The 27,501-nt window shown below is 42.9% G+C and overlaps 1 protein-coding gene across 1 annotated transcript in view; it reads right to left on the bottom strand.

Moving 5' to 3' along the window:
* Positions 1 to 27,501, bottom strand: part of LOC133414659 (junction plakoglobin-like) — a 127,619-nt gene that overhangs the window by 26,433 nt on the left and 73,685 nt on the right. The window contains exons 3-10 of the mRNA XM_061700171.1: positions 25,786 to 26,007; positions 22,615 to 22,868; positions 21,697 to 21,935; positions 14,785 to 14,986; positions 14,550 to 14,694; positions 14,356 to 14,459; positions 6,293 to 6,412; positions 5,651 to 5,869 (exon numbers count right to left, since the gene is read on the bottom strand). Of these exons, the coding sequence (XP_061556155.1) occupies positions 5,651 to 5,869; positions 6,293 to 6,412; positions 14,356 to 14,459; positions 14,550 to 14,694; positions 14,785 to 14,986; positions 21,697 to 21,935; positions 22,615 to 22,868; positions 25,786 to 26,007 (1,505 nt within the window). The remainder of the gene's footprint in view (positions 1 to 5,650; positions 5,870 to 6,292; positions 6,413 to 14,355; positions 14,460 to 14,549; positions 14,695 to 14,784; positions 14,987 to 21,696; positions 21,936 to 22,614; positions 22,869 to 25,785; positions 26,008 to 27,501) is intronic.

Raw genomic sequence — 27,501 nt, 5'->3', positions numbered from 1 at the left:
CACTCCCCGCAACATCAGGCCAATGGAACTTTCGATGACGGGCCGACGTCAGTTCGACGTACGTCTGCCGAGTTGGTTGAATATGACTGCATTTTCAGTAAATCACCCCGATCTTGAGATGGAACTGGCCACCATCGCCGACAAAGATATTGGGGGTCTAAGTTCAAACACTTGACAGCTGATCTCGAAAACGTTGCCTGTCAGAAGGCCGTATTCGCTAAGAATCCCAAATGAAGTGATATTGAAAACCTTCCAAAAGACAAACTTGTGTTCTAAACAGGGAATGCCGTCCCCGACACTGACATGAACATGAAAAAGTATGCATTTGGAGTCCTGTCGATTGCTGTGAGCAGGTTTTCTTCAAAATGAACTATATTGAAAACAAACATCGCTCACACCTCACAGATGACGTCTTACAATTGTGTGTTGAAAATGAAGGCGATATTTGCAGCCCTGAAGTGCCGACGCTGTATGCTGAGATTCAGGAGAGAGAGGAAAAAAAAAAATCACATTAACCAGGTAAATTACATATTTATCAATTCACTCCCAGCCCATGACAACGTCATTAGCAGTGAATGAGTTTTTAATTGGCTATTATTTTGCTAATATTTATTTGACATTGTTAAGTGAAGTAGTTTCTTTTTTTTTTCAGGTTAAGTGCTGCCTGCACCCTCCACATGCGATAAAATGATGGCAGAACACACAGCATTTTGATTTGCATTTTTGGTTCGCAACAGGTGGGTAATTAAAGTTTGGCTTTAATTTCATAAATATGAGGAGGACTCAAATAGGCAATGACTATTTAATTTAGAAGTAAGCTTCAACCAGGTGTGTTTTCTTTCCAGAGTTCAAAATGCTTTTGTTACATGCAGAAATAAAATTATATTTTCTGCAGCAGTGCATTGGTTTCATAAATATATCTTTTTTAATATATTGTATCCAACAAAACAATGATATATGCAGTGTTATCCTCACTCAAGGGTTTTGTTGATCCTGTTTTTTGTTTTGGTTTTTTTCCCCTGTGAGAAAAGGTCCAAATGGCTTTTTGGAGTACTTAAGGCTGCTGACCCCTGGCATATTGAGTGTCTTACAAAGAAACTGCAGGTGAAACTGGGGTGTCTTTTATGGTTAAAAAAAAAAAAAAAAAAAAAGTATTTTTTCCTTCAGTGCAAGAAAAAGACTTATACAGGCAACCTTGCTTTTGGTAATTGTCACATTGGTGACATCTCACGCAATGCAAATCTTACCTCTCTGAAAATGCTGGATTCACTGTATCGTGCAGCATGAAGAGCTGTAACGTATTTAGGTTTCCATACTCATCATTGTATCTTCTATGAACGTGTTGGTTGGCCTTTACTGCAAAGTCGTAGATGAGGACAGTTATAGAGCTTTCTGTTTTTCACCACCAGGCCCAATCACAAATTGCAGATTACGTTTGTCATTCCGTGGACAAAGACTGTCTTCAGTGAAAGTGGATTAAAGGCATTTTGCACGCTCATCCTGGTGTAAATTAAAATGTAATTTTAAACTGGATTGTTTGCCAAGTATGGAGCAGTTTAAAACTATAGTTAAGGAGTATTTGAGTACTGAATGCTGTTGTTGTCCTGCCAAACACTGATGGTAATCATGATGTATTGATGCGATTTGCCTATGAAACGGCAGTAATCCTGCGCTGTCCAGCCCCACCCCACGTGGGCTTCAGACCTGCACCGTGTCACCGGTTGAGATTCGAGTGCACTGACTGCTGAGATAAAAGGCCAGGTTGACATCTGAGCGGCCACCAACCTCTTTTGTAGACTGAGAAGTACGTTTTTCTGGACGTACATTTGCACAGCACAAGCTGGCATCCGTTACACATCCTGTGACTGTTGCTATGTTTGTTTTTCATGTGTATTTTATGTGGAACTACTGTGCTGCTGTCTTGGCCAGGAACCCCCTGCGACATTCTGAATCACAATGAGACCTGGTTAAATAAAGGTTAACATGAATAAATAAATAAGGTCCACTTCAATGGTGGAAATATATAAACCTTTGGAACTAATTACATCAAGTACTGCACACCTTGAAGAGAAGACAGATGGGACTTAGGGCAGAGAGACATCAAAGACTTGTCACAACAAGATGTTCCAGGCTCTATGTGGGTCAGCTGTAAAGTTAGTTTTACAGCTGGGGACTCCATGTGGCAGTGGCACTTATTAGAACAGCGCTAATCTCCGTGCACTCAATTCTTGTATACATGACAGGAGTGCGATGCACAGTATCAAATGTAACATTAGCAATGCTGCACAAATATGCAGCAGCTTTCTATAAACAGAGCACTTGCCCTTACTGCTGGGATTACTCCCAGAATGCAATATTCACAAGAGTTTACCACGGCTATACCAGTAGAGTTATAAGAAGAGCACGTTGGAATTTTGAAGATCACACACGCACGCACACACATATATGAGGATAAATTTGGGGGATCTTTCAGACTTTCTTAGAAATGGGTAACACTGGGTGGTAATGGGTTCTTCAGAAGACCAAATAATATTTAAGTTGGGTATAACTTGAACACAGATTTATTTGCACTTGAATTTGCTTTTGAGATAAAATTAGCAATATGCTCTACATGCGAGACTATAAAAAGCAAGTGTTACCTGCACGAGAGTAGTAATTTACAGCATATAATTGATTGATACTTTACCAAAAAATAAAAAAAATTAATCTGAAGGTGGAGCCACCTGAACGAGCTATCAAAACACTCATTTCAGTCATGTGATATGGGGAAAAAAGTAAGACCACAAGCTAGTAAAAATCAGCTACAAAAATAAACTTTTGGAGAGCTTCTTCGAAAAGTGGAACAGGACAAATAATGAGACAGAAGAAGTTTCCGGAAAAATAACATGTATTTAAGAGACAATATTGGCAGGCCTATTTAAGGTTTGGGTTAATTGCTATTTGACTCACACGCGTAACCCACTCTGCATATTATGTCGCGACAGGCTCCCAAATGAGGCAATGAAGCCATTGTAACTGCTTCGTCAAATGCACCCGGCATTAACAGATCAGCATTTGGAGTGTTTGGAATGGAAAAAAAGCTTACCCCAAGATGGGACCGGTTCATGAAGGAGAAACAAAGAGCAGGGTTCCCATTAACTGCAACAACTGCAATCAACTAAAGTAAAGTGAATTCTGATTTTTGGTTGGTTTCCAAATACATTATATATCTTTGAAGATTATTGCTGAAAATATATGCAAAGACTGAGACCTGTGTAGTACTCAATTGTGGGGGTATCGTGTTAAACTGTTTTTCACCATTTCAGTTTTCCTGAAATTTTTGGGCATGGCTAGAACAGCGCCGAGGTATGCCCTTGGACATCTGGCATGAGTCGCTCCTAACCCGCTATATACTTTGTTCCATCAGTGGCTATCCGGCACAATTGCGAGTTACTTAGTTATAATTAATTACGAGTTACTTTGTTAAATTACATTTCTACCACAACTGCAGGCAGTTAGCTAGCTAGCTAAACCCCGAAAATGCATCATCCCTTGATGCCACAAATTCACTGAACAGCTCAGTTTCATTATTCAAATTCCCAAGTATTGGGTTATTAATGCTACCGGAATATGTCGAAACGTAAAATATTGTCTGTTTACAACTCGAGGAAACATGTGCTCAATTGTCTGTCAAGTTGTGTGCCCAACAGGCTGAATAATGCGTGCCTCTCTTACAGTTACTTTTCCCTGAAGTGTTTTTTGTTATGTGGACCTACACACCGGCACAACACCAAGCGAGGCGGTGACCAGCCTGCCTCCGGTCCGTGGCATCCGGAAGCCTGTTAGCCCGCGAGCTAGCTAGTAGCGAGAAGTGCCTCTCGTCCCGGTGTGGAAAAGCCCCGCAATGACTCGGTGTGATACAGTAAATCCCAGCAACTGAAGGCTTTAAACGGGTATATTTCCGCAGGTCCAACATATACCGCAGGGCAGGATTCACCAACACGTTGATCGTGATCGACTAGTAGATCTCCATGCCCATCACAGTAGATTGTGATTCATTTTTAACATAAAACCTAGGCCCAATTTTAACAAAGAAAGAAAAAAGTAATATTATGATTCATTTTATTATTTTAAATACTTTTTGGCTGGACATTTACACCTAGGTTCTTCGTTCATATGGATCACCAACGAGTGAATTTTTGTATTATGCTGTAATTTCATTCATTTTATTTTGAAAAGCACAAAAAGGTTATGCTGCTAGTGAGCCTGCAAACTTGACAGAGGTAGTCAGATATAGTTTCATTATTTCCAACTGGAATGGGAAAGCGAATCCCTTTCCACATCACCAAATGGGAAGACAATATGCCTCATATCCAAATTCTGTGTGCATCTATAAACAAACGAGGCAACCTCGAGTGGCAGCGGCGAGCCGTAACAACTTCGAAGACATTTATTGAATTGAATACAAGAGCTAGAGGTGAGGACTTCTGGTCACTCGTGAGTGGAGATTAATGTCCTCTGATTGTGTTGTTTGTTATTTTATTTTTACATTTGAGCATGTTTCTGAATAGACTTGAACATTGAAGATAAATAAAAATAGCACTATTTCATGTCCTTGTTGGGCATTGGACTTTAAGTTTACATTTTATTTTATTTAGACATTTTAGCATTTTTTAAATCATTTTACTCCAGTTATTTTGTATTGAAGTGAAGATACCAAATGCAACTATCGTATTTCAAGTCCCTTCTTGACATTCAATTTAATTAGATTTTATGTTCATTCCAACATGTTTGCATTGGCATTGGGGGCAGTGGTCTGGTGCCTGCGCCCCTCCCCTTGGGACGAGTCGGGGCGCTTCGGTCGAGCTCGGGACCTCCCTGGGTCCTGGGTGGTCGGTGCCGTCCCCCTGGTTGGGTCCCCTCCTGCTGGACGGGCTCGCTGACTCGCCCCCCCCCACCGCCCCACTTGTAGGATCCACCCTACCTCAATGTTCCGGCTCAGTAACTCCATACACCAGTTGACTAACATGCATGTGTGATATGGTGTTCATTCACTAATCGGTTCGAGAGAAACACTATAGAATTTAATGACTTGTACTGGAATCACTTATAACAACACAGGTTGTACTAACATATCAACTCACAGGTTCTTACAGGTGTTTCGACACTAAAAAAGAATCCCACCGCACCACTCCTCCTGCCCTTTTCTTTTCTGTCCTCTCTTGTTCTCTCGGTTCGTTATTGCATGTCCACACCGTGTGTCTTCCCCACCCCACAATCTACAAATAACTGTTGTAATGTAAATTGTGTTCAAATATCTAGACTGTCTCACTATTGTTCTGCTGTGGTTTTCACCCCACTCTCCACCCCCCACAATTATGGAGTCCATAATTGTCATGAAAACATGAATCCCCGATGCAGTCAGAGCACATCTCTCCAGGGACACACCTTTCCAGCAGATGCTGTCACAGCATGATGGGGAAAATGTGTGTTACGATGTGCTTCGCGTTATTTCTATTTATATGCATGTTAATACGTCTAAAAGGATATGCCTCAGTGCAAATGTCACCAAACAGACACTTCACTTCACTTTTGACATTTCACAGCTAACCTGTACATCATTTCCATTTTCCTTTCGTTTCCTGACTACAACAGGTGGTCCTTTTCTCACCTTTATAACAGGCCAGTAGTGTGGCTGTCCCAGCAGCTTGACCACAGCAGGGACACCATAGTGCAGCCGCACAGCATTCTGGGCCAGCTCAGCATCGTGGTGGCGCGACGTGAGGTGACGCAAGGCGCAAACTGCTGGCTCCGCAACATCTTCTTTTTCCCCAGCACGTAGCACAGCGTGGATCAATGCCTCCACTCCGCCAAACTGAGTGACCAGAGTCTGAAGTGAAGCAAGTTTTAATTTTTTTTTTTAAATGAACAGATAAGCGAGAACAGCAATACATACAGTGCATCAATATGAGGAATTACTTATATACAATGATTTCCACAAAGATTTTCCTGAGTCCAATCATTCAAATTTGGCAGTGTTGTCAAAAATACTCTTCTGTGTAGTATGTAAAGTTTACGTTTTTATTTTGACTTTACAGGAACTTTAGATAACAAAACGTATTGTCACACAGACACACGCAGAAGTGGTCTATAATTTTAGGCATTCAAACAAAATGTATCACAGCTCAAAGGATTTGATATGTTGCCTTCCTCTTAGGATGAGATACATTTGAGACTTTATATTTCCAATTCAAACTAAGGCCTGAATACCTCTTTTTTTCTGGAAAAATAGTGTCTTAATTTACATGGCTACCTTGTTGCGTGAGTTGTTACAAGTGAGGTTGGACAAGATGCCTGTTGCGCAGGTCAGCACATTGACATCATCTGAACCCAGCTGGGTAACTAATATCTGCAGCAGACCATCTAAACCGTCCTAGAGAGAGAGAGAACAGTTGAGAGAAAAAAGTTCAACAGATGAGTCATTACAGCAAGCTCAGCTGCAGCATAGCCAGCACAACACGAACTGTCTGCTCATACGCTAACTGGAGAAATTACAGTGATCATCAGTTTCTTGCTCATCTTCCATGGCTCCCCGCTGGACAAAATAGTCCTGGGGATTTCCAAGGTCTTCTAATTATGGATGGAGAACATGTTTCTATACCCTTCCCCAGATCTTTGCCTGGAGACATACCCGTTTCCGAGTTGTACAGACAATTCCTTTGATATCATGTTTGTTTTATGCTCTCACATGCACTGTCAACTGTGGAACCTTATATACAGTATGTAACAGAGGCGATCTTGCGCCGTCCACCCACACCTGGGCTTTAATCCATGCCGCCACGCCACTGGTTGGATGTCCAGTGCAATGACCACTTAGTTAAAACCCCGGTCCGCTAACTCAGTGGCCAGCTCCCTCTTTTGAAGTCTCTGAGGAGTTAAGACTTTACTAATGTGAATTCACACTGCATCCGTTACACTCACCCCCTGAAAACTACACCGATCCAATCCAAAATCATGGCACCATAGAAACGATGGCGAGCCTGTGGCGACCATGTCACCAGTTGGAAGTCAAGTGTACTGACTGCTGAGCTAAACGTTGAGGCCTCTGACTCAGCGGCGAGAACCTTTTTTTTTAAGTCTTCCAGAAATGAAGTTTGAGGGTAACAGATGCCAGCCTACGCTGTGTGAATGTGAAAACTTACTTCTCCGAGACTTCAAAGGAGGGTGCTGGGCAATGAATTAGTGGCCTGTTTTTTTTGGGCAGCTGTCAGTGCACTCGACTTCCAACCAGTGACACGGTGACGGCACGGGTTTTAGCCCAGGCGTGGCTGGACAACGCAGGCTTATCACCATTACTTATAGACAGGTGTTTTTTTCAATATCATGTTCCATCAACTGAATTCACCACAGGTGGACTCCAATTAAGCACAATGATAGTGGAAACAGGATGCACCAGAGCTCTATTTTGGGATTCATGCCACAAGCTATGAATACTTAAGTGTTCTGTTAGCGTTTTATTTTTAACGTTTGCATAAATCTTTTTTTCCCCATTGATGTGTGTAGAAGTTTGTGGCAAACAATTTAATCAATTAGGGATTAAGGCCATAACATAACAAAATGCTCTTCCCAGAGGCTCACCACTTGTGGGAGGAAACAACGGTGTTGGGTGCATTGTGAACAAGGTGGTGGCCAAAGGCGGGGAGCTTGGCGGTCCAATCCTCGGCTAGAGAAGCTGGCTGTAGGTATGTGGAATGTCACCTCTCTGGGAGGGAAGGAGCCTGAATTAGTGTACAGTGTTGAGAGGTTCTAACGAAATAGACTTAGACTTTATTCTGCCCAGAGCAAAATTATTTTCCATAAACCATACATGGACACCACAAGATCAACATCAGCAAAAAAAAAAAAAGAACACACTGTACAAAACATAACAAACCCTACAACACAACACCATACTCAGTGAGGCCTGTTGTTCAAGGCAGCTACTGTATAATTGCAAATGAGCCTTTTCCCATAAAAAGCCCTCCTGCACCTTAACAACCTGTATCGGCGCGCTCAAGGGCAGTGATGTGAAGTAGGTCTGGGAATAGTGCATGCAGGTCTGGGAATAGTAATTGCCCCCAGGCTCAGTGCCTGTATGTCAGGGAAGCCACCGCCTGGGGTGGGGTTAAGGGTCCTGACTGTTGTTTGTGCCTTCAGCGTATATTGGGTTTGGATAAAAGCTTAAGTAATTTGGGACAAGAAAAAGTCGGGAATTATGACGCCTGCGTCTAATTCCAGAATGATCCAATAAACTTCAGAAGGTTACAATCCAATTATATTTGTCTCGCGTAGGGCTCTTTTTATATTTTAAAATTTTAGGAAAAGTGCCGAAAACCTCTATCAATCTCTGTCTTCTAGAAGGCTTGCTACATGGATGAATAGTTCTCGATTATAGCGGTTTACTGTTGCATTCAGACACACAAAGTACACAACAGGAAGTGGAATGTTAGAGAATATGAATTTTACTCTAAAGGGGAACTAAAGGCGGGAAAATTAATTAATTTTGTTTACTACAAAAAGGTACAGTAAAACATTCGTAGAGAAGGCTGAACTCATGATGTAAGGGTGAAATGAGTGGATGTGTAGTGAGCGATGCTAGAGCTGGGAATTTCTGTGACCGTTAGTTTAATCCCAATTATGCACCAAGTTGTAATTGGTGATCAGCAAGTTGTACTCACGTTGCGCAGAACAAAAATAGGCATGCGGGTCAAATCTCACAATGTCTGGACAAGGACGTTGATAGGTGGATTTGAAGGAAAAAGAAACAAGAGTAGCCTGGCCGAACCACCTGGGCGACGTTGTTCACCAAGTGCTGAGGGAGAACTTGCGCATGAAAATTGCTCCTTCCTGATTCCTCTTGCTGATGACATACCCTCACACAAAAATGTAGTTGGGGAGTTGGCAGAATGTCTATGTGGTCACCGATTGTCAGAGCGGCAAGGAAGATTTGGCCGGGCCTAGCCCGTTTTGGCTCGCCCCCCACCCCTCCTCGTGGTGAGGAGTGGGCTTTGGCTGGGAGCTAGCATCTTTGACGGAGCAGGAAAAACAAGAGAGAGCAGAGAACAAAAGGATTCGATATTTTGTACCAAGAAAAAGGGGAGTTGCCCAAAAGACCGAAGCAGGAAGAACAGGTATTGAATTTCACTGTGAAGTTTTCTGGTCTAAATCCATCCATTCATTTTCTGAGCCGCTTCTCCTCACTAGGGCCGCGGACGTGCTGGAGCCTATCCCAGCTATCATCGGGCAGGAGGCGGGGTACACCCTGAACTGGTTGCCAGTCAATCGCAGGGCACATACAAACAAACAACCATCCGCACTCACATTCACACCTATGGGCAATTTAGAGTCTCCAATTAATGCATGTTTTTGGGATGTGGGAGGAAATCGGAGTGCCCGGAGAAAACCCACGCAGGCACGGGGAGAACATGCAAACTCCACACAGGCAGGGCCGGGGATTGAACCCGGGTCCTCAGAACTGTGAGGCTGACGCTCTAACCAGTCGGCACCGTGCCGCTGGTCTAAATCCAGTGGATCTAAAATAAGAAAATTAATTACCAGCCTTTGCATTGTCTCACACAGCATGGTTAACTTATGCAATGACTGTTTCAACCTTATTTGGTGGTTAAGAGCACTTAATGTCCGTGAGGTAACATTTCCGTGTTGTCTGAGGTAAAATATCCATCCATTTCCCTCCGCCTATCCAAGGTCGTGTCGCGGGGGCTGTAGCTTTAGCAGGAACGCCCAGACTTCCCTTTCCCAGCGTATACTGTGTCGTCCCCGGGGTCTCCTCCCGGTGGGATGTGCCTGGAACACCTCACCAGGGAGGCGTCCGGGAGGCATCTGAATCAGATGCTCCAGTCACCTCATCTGGCTCTTCTCAATCTGGAGGAGCAGCAGCTCTACTCTGAGCTGCTACCGGATGACAGAGCTTCTCACCCTATCTCTAATGGAGAGCCCGGTCACCCTTCGTAGGGAACTCATTTTGGCCGCTTGTATCCGGGATCTTGTTCTTTTGGTCATGACACAGCTCGTGACCATGGGTGAGGGTAGGAACGTAAATCGACTGGTAAATTGAGAGCTTCACCTTTCGGCTTAGCTCCTTTTTTCCCACAACAGACCGATACAAAGTCTGCATTACTGCACCGATACGCCTGTCGATCTCCCGTTACATTCTTCCCTCACTCGTAAACAAGACCCCAAGGTACTTGAACTCCTCCACTTGGGGCAGGAGCTCATCCCCGACCTGGAGAGTGCACGCCACACTTTTCCGACTGAGGAACATGGCCTCAGAGTTGGAGGTGCTGAGTTTCATCCCAGCCGATTCACACTTGGCTGCGAACCGTTCCAGTGAGAGTACTCCACCAACGATCCCAGATGGTCCATTGTACTTCATTTGAGTTCCTGCGAAGGCCAGTGAGTAATAATTACATTGTGACCTGTCTAACTAATAAATCCAGTGTCGTCAATTGTCCGAACTGTCACATTTGTAAAGAGGGTTTCCCAAATTCTTGGTTACGAGGTCAGTCTACAGATAAAGGTGTTTGTTGGACAAGCCATTAAGAATGGCTGGGAGGGAGGACTGTTAATTAGTTTATGGCTCAGTTGATATAAACCAGGTTACCTGTGTGTGTGTGTGTTATGAAAACAGACCGGCTAGTTGAGGGTCAGAAGGCAAGAATGCAAAGGTCATGAACTCTTGGGGGGGAGGGGGACGTCGACAAATGTGCTTTATAGGGCATATTCTCTACATGCCTATGCAGCAAACAGCTGTTCCTTTTGCTGGGCAACTTGAAAAGCTCAAGTGGACAATGACAGTGAGATCTGGATATGGGTGACTGGGAAGAAAAGACCCCCTAATCTGCTTTGTTGTTGAACTTCTGTGCCTGTCACCGATTGTCCATACCAAACAACTTTCTCAACGTAAGGGTGTCCATATGTGTACTTGACACCAGGGCACCCTTGGTTGCAGTTCAATGATCAAGTTTGTGGTGGTGTCATCAGACCTGTCTTGGACAGTCAGGTGAAAAGACGATCAGAGCTGTCAACTGATCATCACCTGGTGACGTGTTGGCTCCGATGGTAGAGAAGGATTCCGGTCCAACCGGATAAACCCAAACCCATTGTGACGGCCTGCTGGGAAAGTCTTGCAGAGTGGGAGTTGTGGGCGTAGTCAATCCACAGGAGGAATGAGCTATAGGAGGAGAGGTTGCGGCCGGTAGCACAGCGGAGGGCCGATTCCAGGGACTAATTCGCTTGCCAGGTCTGACCGTTGGTCTGCGGATGATATCCTGAGGACAAGTTTGCTGCCACGCCCACCACTTTACAGAATTTCCACCAGACCAGGGATGAGAACTGAGGACCTCGGTCAGAGACAATGTCAATGGGGATACCATGGAGTCTAAAGAGATGCTGGAAAAGGAGGTTAGCAGTTTTGAAGGCAGATGGTAGTTTGGGGAGGGAAATATTTGGAAAAGCGATCGACAATAGTGAGAATGATAGTTACTTTCAGAGGGGGGTAGGCCGGTAAAAAGGGCGGCTTGGGATGGGCAAGGGACGCAGCATACCACCTCGGGGCAGGTGTGAAGACTTCCCTCGGGCTTATATGGAGCAGGCTTGGACGGACTCTTGGGTGTCGTTAACAAGGCTGGGCCACCAGAAGTGCTGTCGGATTAACTGAATGGTGTGGGTAATGCCAGGATAACAAGTGAGTTTGGAATTGCCGGCCCACTGAAGGACGTCAGAGTTTCCGTAATCGGTACAAACAGGCGGTTCGGAGGTCTTTTGAGTCTCCTTAACCACCTGTTCGATCTTCCAAGCGACTGCCTCTACGAAGCATGAGGAAGGAAGGATGGATTCCGGTTCTTCAGGACTGGAGGGGGGTGAGTAAATCCGAGACGGCATCAGGTTTGCTGTTTCAGGAACTAGGACGGAAGGAGAAGCTGAAATTAAGCCCGCTCAAGAAGAGGGCCCAGCGGGGTTGCCCGGGGTTAAGGTGTTTGGCAGAACGGAAGTAAGCGAGATTTTTGTGGTCATTCCAATTGATAAACAGCAGTTCAGTCCTCTCCAACCAGTGTCTCCACTCTTCCAAGGCCCATATAATATCCAGCAGCTCTTGGTGGCTGAGTAGTTCCTCTCGACAGGGGACAGGCGACGGGAAAAAAAGGCACAGGGTTGAAGTTTCCGGGTCGTGGGGTCCCGCTGTGAGAGGACGGCCCCTGCTCCTGTGTCCGAGGCATCAACCTCCACCACGAACAGGAGGGAGGGGTCGGGGTGGCAAAGAATGGGAGCACTGGTGAACAGGGTCTTGAGTTGACTGAATGCTTGTGATGCTGCCGGGGTCCACTGAAAGGGGGAGCTGGTGGATGTGATGCTGGTGAGGGGAATAGCGACCTTGCTGTAATTACGGATGGATCAAAGGTAGCTCATGACAGACACACCTCTGCAACATCGTATTGACATCGGGGACAGTTACTTGGAATTGGCAGACAGGGGTGGTGGTGCTCCATTTTAAGAAAGGGGACCAGAGCATATGTTCCAACTATAGGAACACCACACGCCTCAGCCTGTTTGAAAAGGTCTATTCAGCTGTGCTGGAGAGGAGGGTCCATCGGGAAATTTAATCTCATATTCAGGAAGAGCAATGTGGTTTTTGCCCTGGCCAGGGAACAGTGGATCAGCTCTAGACCCTCTGCAGCATTGGAGGGTGCATGGCAGTTCACCCAACCATTCTACATGTGCTTTGTGGATTTGGAGAAGGAGTCCTGTGGAGGGTGCTCCGGGATTATGGGGTACACCCTAATACAGGTTGTTTGGTCCCTGTACGACCGGTGTTTCATCCACATTGACTGTAGCAAGTCGGATCAGTTTCCAGTGAGGGTTGGACTCTGCCAAGGCTGCCCTTTGTCACCGATTACCTTTATTGACAGAATTTCTAGGTAGACCCAAGATGTTGAAGAGGTCCGGTTTGGTGGTGTCATTACTTTTGTCTCTGCTTTTTGCAGATGATGTGGTTCTTTTGGCTCCATCAAGTCGCAAACTTCCACTGTTGATGGAGTGGTTCACAGCTGAGAAGCAGTTGGGATGAGAATCAGCACCTCCAAATCTGAGACCATGGTCACCAGTCAAAAAAGGGTGCAGTGCTGTCTCCGGGTCAGAGATGAGATCCGGCCCCAAGTGGAGGAGTTCAAATATCTTGGGGTCTTGTTCACGAATAGCGGAAGGAAGGAGTGGGAGATTGACAGGTGGATTGGTGCAGCATCTGGAGTGACGCGGTCTCTGCATCGGTCTGTTGTGGTGAAGAAGGAGATGAGCCGAAAGGCAACACTCGCAATTTACCAGTCGATATACATTCCTATCCTCACCCATGATCATGAGTTGTGTGTCGTAACAAAAAGAACAAGATCACGGAAACAAGCAGCCAAAATGAGTTTCCTCCACAGGGTGTCCTGGCTCTCCCTTAGAGATAAGGTCAGAAGATCAGTCATTCCAGAGGGGCTTAGAGCAGAGCCGCTGGTCCTCTGCATTGAGAGGAGCCAGATGTCGTGACTGGGGCATTTGATTAGGATGCCTCCTGGACGTCTCCCTTGTGAGGTATTCTGGGCAGGTCCCACTGGGAGGCCTCGGGGACGACTCAGGACACTCTGGAGAGCACATCTGCCTCACAGTTCTGAGGATCGGGTTTCAAATCCCGGTCTCGCCTGTGTAGAGTTTGCATGTTCTCCCCGTGCCTGCATGGGTTTTCTCCGGGCACTCCGGTTTCAATCCCACATCCCAAAAACATACGTGGCAGGTTGATTGAAGACTCTAAACTGCCCGTACATGTGAATGTGAGTGCGAATGATTGTTTGTTTCTATGTGCTCTGAGATTGGCTGGTGACCAGTTCAGGCTGAAAATGAATGGATGGATGGACAGTGTGCTGTCTACTGTCGTAAATGACGTGCAGAAGTCAGGCAAGTTTGAGATTACTGATCATTCATTAGCATGTGATTGTGCGTTCTACCAAAGTAAATTGCATTTATACAGCAAGCAAGTTTACAGCAATACATTTGAGATGAAGTCTGAAAAAGACATCAGGGACATCTTCTGCACAACACTTTGGGGCCACAACACGTTCACATTGGGGTAAAAATAATGTGAAAGACTGCATAAGAAAATCGTATTTAAGAATTATCCATTAAGGACTGTGAATGTATCCGGTGTGGCTCAAAATCGGAATTAGCTATGTAGAGTTGCAGTGTAAATCTACTTCTCAGAGGGATAGAGAAGTAGTAGCATTAACACAATTTTCCGTAGGAGTGGTATTATCATTGAAAGTGTAACAATTGACCCATACATACTTGCTTGGTTGCTGCATCTGACAGGTTGCGTAGTGTCCATAGACAGTTCTGAATCAGACGCTGACTTGACCCGGTGAGATGCTGACCCAGGGCTTGCATACCTCCTGCAGACAGATGTAAATACAGATTGACACAACACTTTGTCTTCATCACCTGTAATTAAGCTACATTACTGTTTAATTCTTTGGTTGTACCTGCTTCTACTATGGCGGGCTTGTTGCTCGGACACACTGACAATACTTTGAGTACTCGACTGGTGGTCCATAGCAGTTTTTCATAGTTGTAGTTCCTCATGATGAAAACCAGACCCTCTGGGCCCCCATTGGCGAGTATGATTAGCTATGGAAAAACAGGAAGCAGAAGATAACTAATGATTACAGATCGCTGAAAAGAAACTGCTGCCTCAAGTTGACACCTAACTACATTCACCTTGCTCTCTTGATTGGCGTAAGACAGAAGCTGCAGACAGTCTGTGGTAATGGCAAGGAACTTGGGGTTGCTCTTCTTCAGTAAAGGGACCATCCTCTGAAGGCCATCAGCAAGACGCACTGCCATCTTGGCTCCTTCTTGGTGCAACAGAAGGTTGTGAAGGGTGGTTATTGCATAAAATAAAACTGACTCCACAGGTGAACTGTGAAAAAAAATGACAGAGGAAGGCCAAGATAAAGATTAAAGATCTACTTTCAGGACCACTAAGCAATTTATCACATTGACTTACCTCCTTCTGATGCAAGTATATGCCACTCAAAAAAGGGAAATACATGAGAATTACAGTGTTTGTTTGCTAGCTATTTTTCAATAAAGATAAGTTGAGTGCAGCTGGAGAAAGATAATTGTCTCGCTTTCCTATGGTTCTCTGTCTCTCTCACTTCTCTATAACAGAGGTGATTGATTTGCTTAGACCTCAGTAAGGCGTGACAACTCGTAAGACTTGTACCGTTTCCTCTCTATGCAAAGACTTTTCTTTCTTTTTTGTAATAAAAACCCACAAAGACAAGATTGCATTCTCACTTATTCTGTCAGAAATATATGTGCCAAAACACTGGACAGAATGACTCAACAACAATAATCCAGCAATGCCAATACAGAAGGGGAGCAACATTTGAACCATTCTAAAGTTCGAAAGAGAGGACAATTACAGATTTGAACACAATATACACAATATGTTTAGCTTTTTGGGACATTGTGCGAAATCTGGTTGTACAGGTTTTGTTCTCTTTTGAATTTCCCCTGAAATTCTCTATTAGGAGAGAAAGCATTTTGACAAACAATATGCTTTTATCTTATATATCATCATTGTATGAATGAACATTGTCTCTGCCCTTTTGTTTACATCTGAAACCAATAGCTTTTAGAATTTAGGCCATCATCTTGTCGAGATAGTGACAACGGTGGGGAAATCATACCAACCTAGTTAGAGGTGGCATCAAGGTACTTTGAGGTCATCAAATGTCTTTTAAAAAAGACTGTTAAGATGGTTGGTCAGTCCTTTTTGAGGTCAGAGTAGCATTTTGAATTTTTTTCCAAAGAAACAACAAGCAAACAAAAATCAGTCGGGAATATACAGTATTGGTGGCTGATATAAATGTGACTACAGACAGAATTTTAAATCAATTTGGCTTTACCTTTAAAACGCAATTGATACCAGCGGATCAACAGACTTCAGTAACGGAAAACTGAGAAAAAAAGACGTGCATAAAGCTTTTAAATGTATAATTTCTGATGATAAAAACCACATCTGTAATTTAAGATTTTATCCTGACTGTTTTTACTGTCTATTTTGTCTGATTATCATTTAATACCTAACACAATTGACAGAGATACAAAACACATGAGAAGAGATTTTGTATTATGTACTGTATGTGTGACTGTTAAGAAAAGGTAAAATGCTGACAGAAATTGGTCATCAGCTGTCATTTTGTGAAGCCCCTTTTTTCCAGCAAATTTTCTATTTTTTTGTGTATAAACTAAGCCCTGAATTAATTATTACCATGAATTATTCCGCCTCAGTTAAGCCTTGGTGTAGGAGATTAACTTTGAAAGCTTATTATGGTTGAAAAGGCCCCATATTAAATAAGACGTGTGCATGTTTGTCCTATATGTGGGATATTGAACCATTCCAAACATAAAAATTTCAATATATTAACGCAATGCAATGTTGACCTTCCTTTTCCACTCTGGTAAACATTTAACCATTCTATTGCAATTGGTTATCAGGAATCATAATTAGGAAATAATGTACCGAAGAATTGGCACGGTGGTCGACTGGTTAGCACATCTGCCTCACAGTTCTGAGGACTGGGGTTCAAATCCCGGCCCCGTCTGTGTGGAGTTTGCATGTTCTCCCCGTGCCTGAGTGGGTTTTCTCCGGGCACTTCGGTTTCATCCCACATCCCAAAAACATACGTGGTAGGTTGATTGAAGACTCTAAATTGCCTGTAGGTGTGAATGTGAGTGTTTCTATGTGCCCTGCAATTGGCTGGCGACCGGTTCAGGGTGTACTCCGCTGCCCGCCCAAAGATAGCTGCGATAGGCTCCAGCAGCCCGCGGCCCTAGTGAGGATAAGCGGTAAAGAAAATGGATGGATGGATGTACCTAAGAATATATTTAAAAACAAATCTACAATCAATATTTAAAAAAAAGCCCTGAAGAACCAATCAACATTACTTTTAATAAACAAATTCATGTTCATTCAAATGAAGTCAAAAAACTTCCAAGATTACTGCATCAATACAGTGTGGCATGGAGACGATCAGCCTGTGACACTGCTGAGGTATTGTGGAAGCCCAAGTAGCTATGATGGCAGCCTTCGGAGCCTGTCTGCGTTATTGGATCTGGTGTCTCTCAGCTTCCTCATGGCAATACCCCATAATCTAAGGAGGTTCAGCTCTGGTGAGTGAGCTGGCCAATCAAGCACAGTAATATCATGGTTTTTTTAACCAGACATTGGTAGTTTTGGACATGGGGCTAAGTCTTGCTGGAACATTAAATCAGCATCTCCAGAAAGCTTATTAGCAGAAACAAGCATCATTTTTTTTTAATTTACTGATAAACAGCTGTGTTGACTTCAGACTTAAGAAAACACAGTGAAAAACCACCTGCTGATGACATGGCACTCCAAACTATCACTGAATGTGGAAACGTTACACTGGACTTCAAGCGACTTGGATTGTGTGCCTCTCAACCTTTCCTCCAGAATCTGGGTCCTTGAGTCACAAATGTAATGCAAAATCGCCTTTCATCTAAAAATACTTTGGACCACTGAGCAATAGTCCAATTGTTTTTCTTCTTCACCCAGGTAGGACGCTTATGACGTTGGCTCTGGTTAAGGAGTGGCTTGACACAAGGAATGCAACCCTGAGCATAATTCCTATTGTCTTTTTACAGTGGCTCTTCCAGATGTTAAGAAAGACTTGATGTTGAGCTCTCCCAAATTATGTTGCTTGTGCATCTTTTCCTACCACATTTTCCCTTCCACTCAACTTTGTATTGATGTGTTTGACTACAGAACGCTCCATGTATGCCATGCCTGCCAGCATCTTACACCCTGCTATGATGTGCTGCACTGTCTCTGGGGCTTCTTTGCACAGCCTGCATCTTGGGTCCTATCTGATGTGGTAGACCCCAGCCTCTATTGATCTTGTGTTTAGGACCTGTTCTTGTGCTGCCATAATTGGTGCCTCTGACGTGTCTTTTACTCCAGCCTTTTCCAGCAAATGGTGTGTTTTCTCTATGTCAGTCACTTCTTAAGTTTGTCGGTGTCATGCAGTGGCTTGTCTTTCCATGACAGCCTATCTGGCTCCTTCTAACTTACTGTGCTTCTGTTGCCTAAGGCATTCATTTAGCAGTTTGTCGCTGGGGACCATATTCTTGATGTATTCTTGAAGACCTGTTGTTTCCTCCTGCATAGTGCCTGTGACGCTATCTGATTACTGGCAGGGCAAAGGCAACATTCTCCAGGATTTTCTGGCAGAATTCATGCCATCTATCACATCAAGTCATCCAGGCCCTGAAGAAGAAGCTGCCCCAGACCATCACACTACTATCACCACGTTTGACTGTTGGTATGATGCTATTTTCTGAAATGCTGTTACATTTACGCCAGATGAAACAAGACAGACACCTTCCAAAAAGTTTGACTTTCATTTTGTCAGTCAATAGGATATTCCCCAAAAGTCTTGGGAATCATTCGGATGTTTTTTTTTCTTATTTTATTTTTTATTATTTTGCAAAATTAATATGCGCTTTTACACGGCACGGTGGTCGACTGGTTAGCACATCTGCCTCAGAGTTCTGAGGACCGGGGTTCAAATCCCGGCCCCAGGCTGTGTGGAGTTTGCATGTTCCCCCCGTGCCTGCGTGGGTTTTCTCTGGGCACTCCAGTTTCCTCCCACATTGCAAAAGCATGTATGGTAGGTTGATTGGAAACTCTGAATTTCCCTTAGGTGTGAATGTGAGTGCAAATGGTTGTTTGTTTGTATGTGCCCAGCGTTTGTCTGGCGACCAGTTCAGGGTGTACCCTGCCTCCCGCCCGAAGATAGCTGGGATAGGCTCCATCAGCCCGTGACCCTAGTGAGGATCAGCGGTAAAAGAAAATGGATGGAGAGAAATGAAGATGAGCTTTTATGTTCGTTTTGGTCAGCAGTAGTTTTCGCCTTGGAACTCTGCTATGGATGTCATTTTTGCCCTTCCTTTTTGTTGAGCCATGAACACTGACCTTAACCGAGGCAAGGGAGCCCTGCAGTTCTTTAGGTCAGTTCAGTTAATTCAATTCAGTTCAATTTGTGGGCGGCGTGTCGCAGGGTATACATGTACCCCCACCCCCAAGCACATGTTGTCGTTGTATCCCACATTGCCTACGAATTAATGTGGTTGGATATTTGGTGGTGGTCGGAGGGGCATAATGGCAGCCACAAGGCCCAAGGCCAGCTGTGGAAACACAAGTAGCTTACCGCATCCTGGTGTGACTGAGCAGTGAATGAATAATGTGTGAAATTATGAAGCATCTTTGAGTGTCTTGAAAAGTGCTACATAACTGTAATGATTTGAAAAAATAAAATAAAATAACTTGGTGTTGTCCTGGGTTACTTTGTGACCTCCTGGATGAGTCATCAATGTGCTCTTGAGGTAAATTTTGCAGGCCTGCCACTCCTGGGAAGGTACACCGTTTCATTTCTTTCTCCATTTGTGGATAATGGCTCTCACTGTGGTTCGCTGGAGTCCTAAGGCTTTAGAAATGACTTTGTAACCCTTTACAGACTGATCGATACAGTCATTTCTCATGTATAATGCGCATCCCCCCCCCCCCAAAATTGTCAAAAGTCAATAGCACGGATTATACATGGGTATAGGGGCAAATGAAAACAAAACTTTCACATTTTATAAATGTATGCCACCAACTAGAGGTTATGAAAAGGTATAGCCTAAGCCTACACTTTCATTCCAATATGAATGCATATATGTACAGTTATGCTCATAAGTTTACATACCCCGGCAGAAGTTGTGAAGTATTGTTTTTTTTTTTAAATAGGACTCATGACTGAACAACAACCCTCATTAATTTATTTATTATTATGTTTTGCTTAATGATAATGCTTTTCTGAAATGCTTGACAGTTTAATTGGAATCCCATTAACATAAAATTAAATGTGTTTTGCCTGGCCCTTCATGTTTTGTAAGTGTACCCATCTTACAAATTCTGCCTGGGTAAGCAAACATATGAGCACAACTGTGTGTTTTCTCATTTACTAAATAAAAGTAGGGCTGTGAATTTCAAAATAAGAGCAAGAAAATAAAAAGAAAGTATTATGTGTTCAAATAAAGTGCTTAACTTCAGAATAATTATTTGAAAAAAACTAACAAAATACATAGTATACTTCATGTTTTGATCATATAGGCAGAAGCAAAATCATGCATTGTAAAATGCGTTATACATAGGTAGAAGGGTTTTCCAGAATTTTGAGGTCAACTTTGGGGGTGCATATTATACATGAGTGCACATTATACATGACAAATTACGGCATCAATTACTTTTGTTCTCATCTGTTCTTGAACTTCTTTGGATCATGGCATTTTGTTGCAGATTTTTCAAATCTTTTGGCTGACTTAATTTTGTCAGACAGGTTCTATTTAAGTGATTTATTGATTGAACAGGTCTGGAGGTAATCATGCTTGGGTGTGGTCAGTGAAAATAAACTCAGCTTTCCCAAAAATGTGATTGGCCACAGTTAATTCATGATTTAACAAGGGGGCATTTACTTTTTCACACAGGGTCAAGTATCTATGAATAGGTATTTTTTTTACTTAAGAAATGACAATTTTAAAAAGAGGATTTTATGTTTGCTTGGGAGCGAGTGGTTAGCACATACTGTATGCCTCAAAGTTCTGAGGACCCGGGTTCAAATCTGGCCCCGCCTGTGTGGAGTTTGCATGTTCTCCCTGTGCCTGTGTGGGTTTTCTCTGGGTACTCCGGTTTCCTCCCACATCCCAAAAAAATGCTTGGTAGGTAAATTGAAGATGTGAAGTTGCTCATAAGTGTAAATGTGAGTGTGAATGGTTGTTTGTTTATATGTGCGCTGCGATTGGCTGGCGAGCAGTTTGGGGTGTAACCCTCCTCTCGCCCAAAGTCAGCTGGGATAGGCTCCAGCACGTCCGTGACCCGCTTGAGGATAAAAGGTACGGAAAATGGATGGGTTGTCTTTGTCTGATATTTATATTTGTTTGATGATCTTAAACATTAAACTGTAAACTATTCCCCCCCCCCTCCCCCCAAAAAAAAAAAAAAAAAGGAATTTGAGAAGGAAGCAAATACTTTTCCAAGACACTGTATGGAGACAGACCCATTGGCAGTTTTGAGTATTCAAATAACCTCCTAAGAAACAAGTTTTAGGGGATGTGGGTCGAAGCCAAAATACACAGAGAAGACTCACACAAGCACGGGGAGAACATCACATATGCCACACAGACAAAAAAAAAAAAAAGCACATTTCCATCTGTTATGTTTCAAATTTAATTCCACCTTAAAATTGTTTTGTGTTTTTTAATTATTGTTATTTGTATATATGTTTAATTTTTTCTTTAATTTCCCTAAAGGAATTATAAAGCTTTCAATGCTCGGCTTCTTAAAAAATATAGTATACTATAATGAACTTGCGTTTAACTAAATGTACCTTTGGACGTTGTGATTTGACACTATAAAAATTACAATTCAACTGGATGCAATAAAACTTTAATATACAGAAGGAAGAAAATCGACTACTACTATCTAATTTGCGTGTGGGGGGGGGGATAAGTGGTATATGTGTTATTACTTTCAAATATGTCCAATTAAAGTCATTCTACCTCAACATGCGGACAAGCGCTGGTATCCCTCCGGACTTGAATATGGCCTGCAGTCCCTCACTCTGGTGTGACAGACTGTGGAGGATGCTCGCAGTGCAACGAGCCGTCTCCATGTCAACTGTCGTTGTCATCGCACGAACCACGGCTCCTACCATGGTTGGCGACTGCACCAGCACCCGGCGACTGGCCTCCTTACGAGTGAGCTGGTTGACAATCATGGCTGCCTTGTTTACCACTACCTAGTAAACAGAGGTTGATAGTTAATAAGGATCATTGATGTCACACGGAGAAAAGTGGTCTCAGTCTTTTAATTTTTAGTTCAAAGGTTTAATGAGGATGCAAATAATATTAAAATATATGCAAATGTGTTTTTTTTAACATAGGGCATGTATCCCAAATACAATTCAAGAGTACATTAATGCAACTGAATAATAATGCAATATGCATTCATAAACACAATTGTCAAACACTGTTGACAAACACAATTGTCAACTCACACGTAGATACTGCAGTTTGAGTGATTTTCAAACCTTGCCTGGAGTATTGTGGAAATATCACTTACTTAATGTTTAAAACATTTCTGTGCCGTTTCTCATATATTTTAATTCTGCTGATTTCCCACTCATGAAAAAAGAGATTACAAATGTGCCCCCAAATTATAACATAGACAAATTTGTTTTAAAAACTGGAACATTATTATCAAGTGTGTGAAATTTGTAAAGTAGCTTAGTATTATGGTATTGACTATCAACACTATTACTATACAGCAAGTCAGAAATGTATAGTTGAAGATATAACGTACAGTATAGACTTTCAGTGAAGCCATTGTGTGCCTAAATTAAGCTTGGCTGATTAAAATAAAATATATGAATCTCATTAACGAGAAATCCTCAGTCAAGAGAATGCAACATAAAGTACCGGATCATCATCTGCAAGGAGCTTGGTGAGCTCCGGCACTGCTCTTGTGGCCAGCTCAGCATCATCCTGGTAATTTATCAGGTGAACTATGGCTGTCTTTAGTAACTGTGAGGGCTCAGCCAGTCTTTGCACGTTGCTCTGCTGTGTGGGATCTGCTTGGATGGGTATGGCTGCCTCTCCCTCCACCAGCGTCTCTGGAAACATCGCTGCCCTTACGCGCTGGGCCCGGGTTAATGAGTACTGAGCGTCGAAATCTGGGGAAGGAAATTGAGACAAAGAGAGGATGGCGTTACACTATCCATCTCGGAGAAATTGGAAAAGCCTTTTACATCATACTTGCTGTGAGACTAACAATGAGTCACTTATCATGATACATATCGAAACAAATGAGGAATAGTCTCCGGATAACCACAACTTGGTGTTTTCCGTCAAACCACAAAATGCGTCATTTTTAACCATTAAAGATGCATTATTTTTAACCATTCAAATCAAGAAACTTGACAGCATATGCAGTTTCAGTATTTACGCCTTTGAATCAATGCCTGAGTAATCTGTCTTATTAACTATCCCATCATCTGTATTTTATAGTGTTTGGGCGGATCAATAATGAAATATCAATACTTCGATACCAGCCTTTGCCAGGACTGGATTCGAGAAACAGGATGACAAATACAGTGGACAATGTGATAGTAAGAACTATTAAAGTAGAGAGGTCTATTTTTATAACGTAAAATAATATAATTTTTTGTTATAACAAATTGATGGATAACTAGTTTTGAAATCAGAAGTCAAGGATAATGGTTTGCTCAACTATTGTTCAAGTAACTGTAAAAGGGGTTTGGAGGCAAAACATGCTTACAATAGTTAATTACTATTTATTACATAGGAATATTATACAAAAAATTGGAACAGATTTTAGCAAGAAATGAGACACATGATTTGCTTTCGGGCGGCACGGTGGTCGACTGGTTAGAGCGCCAGCCTCACAGTTCTGAGGACCCGGGTTCAATCAACGGCCCCGCCTGTGTGGAGTTTGCATGTTCTCCCCGTGCCTGCGTGGGTTTTCTCCGGGCACTCCGGTTTCCTCCCACATCCCAAAAACATGCATTAATTGGACACTCTAAATTGCCCATAGGCATGACTGTGAGTGCGAATGGTTGTTTGTTCCTATGTGCCCTGCGATTGGCTGGCAACCAGTTCAGGGTGTACCCCGCCTCCTGCTCGATGACAGCTGGGATAGGCTCCAGCACCCCCGCGACCCTAGTGAGGAGAAGCGGCTCAGAAAATGGATGGATGGATGGATTTGCTTTCGCGGGTCACATAAAATGATGTGGCGGGCCGGATCTGGCCCCCGGGCCTTGAGTTCGATAGCTGTGATCTGAAGGATTAACTCTACAAGTGTGTTTTGTTTCTTTCTTTGTTTTTGTCATTTATAATGCAATTCATTCTATTATTTTATTATTCTGTTTGTGCACCAACAGAAACGGACCAAGGCCTAGTACCTAACGTAAAAAAAATCAATAAATGAAAAATCGCAAAGAGAGAAAAACATCAGACAAGCATGTATTGTACTCATTATATAGCTTAACATCAGATTCAAGAAACAGAAATGAGAGAAGGTGTGTGGTGCCTAATCTGGACATTTTGTTCTGAGAACCATTGAATTTACTCATCTCATGCCACTTCACCTGCTCTCACACTGTGTGTGTTTGTGTGTGCGCGCATTGCGTATGTCTCTGTACTGTTGCCATGCGTGTGTTTGTGGGTTGCATCAATATGGGATCCCAGGGGAGATACTTCAGTTTATGACGAATCAAAACTTCAGCATAAAGCAGGCCTAACAGACCTGAAAATGAACATAGCAGCGATATGTTATGAGGATCAATTGCTTTCATTGCATGCTTGTTCAGGTGTGAAGCTCCAATCATTCCAAAGTAGCGATGCAAAGGGCATTTCAGTCTCCACAATAAACTAGAAGACAACAATTGGATTTTCCCATTAGCAGTTTGTCTCACCTCGGGCGTATTGCGCCATCACATTCAGTCAGTTTGACATTAATAATTTTAGCTTTAAGCAAGTTTGAGGCAGTTTCTTTTTTTTTTTTTTTTTTTTTTAAATCAAAAGGGACCACAAACTTGCAATAACAATGCTATATTATGCTGAAAAAAGTGTATAGTAAAAACATCAAGATGATTGTGATAAACAACAGGCAGCTTCTTTTTACAAAATATGAAAGGCCATTGGACATAAAACTGTTTAAACGTTTTCTGTAGGCCACTGCACATCAATAAAAGAAAGAAACGTGATTTAGGCCATTAACTATGGAGCCTTGTCCAACCTATATTCTCCATGGATTTGCTATAGCTTTCCACATTTACACAAAATAGTAATTGTATTCTGTCCAGTTTGTTATGAGTGAGAAACTTTGCCTTTGCTTGAGCCGAAACAACAAATCACCCTATCACAAGAGACATGTAAACTTGATTATTGAGCATAAATTAAAATTTAAAGCAAAAATACTTCCCGTTTGTTACCTTTTGCCTTCTGTTAAATCTCTGACACAATCATAAAATCTAGATCAAGAAAATGAAAAACATGAAAATGAGACAAAAACCTAGAATATTTTAGGAATCAGCATTTAGCTGATCTCCCTCCCCCATTCCTGCAATAAGTGTTTTGGTCGATGGTGACCATGTACTGTATGTCAGTCCCCTAAGGCTGAATAAGAAGGTACGAGATAAATAACTGGGCTTCACTTGTTTATTTATTCATGGCGGTGGAATAACTTGCCATTGATGCACAGTTAAACAGCTACAGTAAGTCACACAGTGATGACACAGCTACTTGGGTTTCAGTAATTTGATCTTGACAAAAGGCAACAGGATCAAAGCCACAACCTTCAGGTTGAGGGACAACCACTCCATACTTCCTGGGCCAGATGACCCCACTGACGAGCACGCAATGACAAAAAGGGTTACAGGGTTAATGATAAAAAGACATTTTGGCCATTTGGTGGTGTTGAAGTTCACAGCTGGCATGTGAATGACTTCCACTCAAAACCCCGATCATAACAGTCACACAGCTGATTGGTTGGCTACAGCCTCTGAACATCATAACTATGAAAGAAAATGGATGGATACTAAAACTAAACTGGCAGAAAATAAGTCTCACCTGTGTGGCTTTCTTGTTCACCAGCTGCTCCTGGTCCATTACTGGTCGTCGCAGGTGCAGTAGTAGTACTGGTTGTAGTGCTTGTGTACTTCTTACTGCCACTGCACCCAGTGCTGCTGTCATCATCCTGCACTGTCGTGGCTGCTGATTGGATGCCAGAGTCTGAAGCATAGTAGGTTTGCTGCCACTCAGCCACTTTCACCACACTGTCCGCCTCATTCACTGCAAAAAGAATACATAACATAAGACAGAAGAAATTTATTTGGTGGTCTTCGGAAAAATCTTTTTTACTGTAACATTGAGTATATATAGGCTATCTCAAGACTACATCAGTAGTTCTTTTCAGTGCATTGGAAACAAATTCGCACTGTTCAAACCACCAACATACTTTTTTGCAATGTGTCCTGAACCTGTGCAAAGAAATAAAAAATAAATAAATTCTTAATTGAGCGTGCATACATTGGAATGTAAATAAGTATTAAGTTGGCGCTTAGACACTGCACATGGTTTTCGCGGCACCCACCGGGGCACAGGATGGCACAGAAACAACAGTGGCATGGAAACATTGCCCATATATGGCGCTGGTTGCTGAGTGACTAAACAGGAAGTAGCCTGGTGCCTTTTCCCGCTAATTTGTATGTAAAGTAGGCTGTCACTCGGCAATATGGATTTGTCAGTGTTACAACAGAAAGCCCTGGCTTTGCTTATACTGTAATGAAAAGGAGGATACTTAATTCTAGACAAGCGTGTGTTATATTTTATTTTAAGCTAACATTTATTTATTTTATTTTTTTGGTGCGACCAGTCCAGGGAGTATCCCACCCCTCGCTCGAAGGGATAGGCACCAGCACACCCGCGAACCTCGTGAGGAAACGTGGATCAGAGAACGGATGGATGAATGGATTATTTTTGTTAAAAATGCTACAACCACACATTTATACCACTTTCAACCAACCCGGTACATTCAAAGTAGTGGAGATGTCCGTTCTTCACTGTGCCTTCTTTAGCACATCCCAATACTACATTTTGTCTTATGTCCCACAGCTCGGGACAATGGGAAACCACATATTTCCTCCTAATTTTCTTCATGCTATTTTGACTGTACAACTCTGCCAAAACCTTTTACTGTTGACACTTTGAAATCTATCCGCCACCACCTTTCCTAATGGACGCGCCGAGACATCAATAAACTGCAAGATGATAGAATATCTAGAGACAACGGCTGGGCAATTATTTGATCGCGATTAGTAATAAATTTCGGGTCGATTACGGTGATCAACTGTGAGCATATTAACTTGATCAAACATGGCGGAATCAGCCAATGAGAGTTGGCGTTTTCCTGCTCCATTTTAATTTGCAAGTTGAAGAATAAACAGAAAAGTGAGGCAGTGGAACCTCGAGTTACGAATTTAATTTGTTCAGTGACCCCATTCTCAAACGGAAATGATCGCAAACCCAGGTAATGTCCATCGATCCATCCATTTTCTGAGCCGCATCTCCTCAAAAGGGTCGCGGGCGTGCTGGAGCCTATCCCAGCTATCATCGGGCAGGAGGCGGAGTACACCCTGTACTGGTTGCCAGCCAATCGCAGGGCACATAGAAACAAACAACCATTCGTATTCACATTCACACCGTGGGGCAATTTAGAGTCCTCAATCAATCTACCACACATGTTTTTTGTATGTGGGAGGAAACCGGAGTACCCGGGGAAAACCC

The sequence above is a fragment of the Phycodurus eques genome, chromosome 16 (genome assembly GCF_024500275.1).
Source record: "Phycodurus eques isolate BA_2022a chromosome 16, UOR_Pequ_1.1, whole genome shotgun sequence".
In the NCBI taxonomy this organism is placed as follows: Eukaryota; Metazoa; Chordata; class Actinopteri; order Syngnathiformes; family Syngnathidae; genus Phycodurus; species Phycodurus eques.
This window is presented reverse-complemented; position numbering and strand designations above follow the sequence as displayed.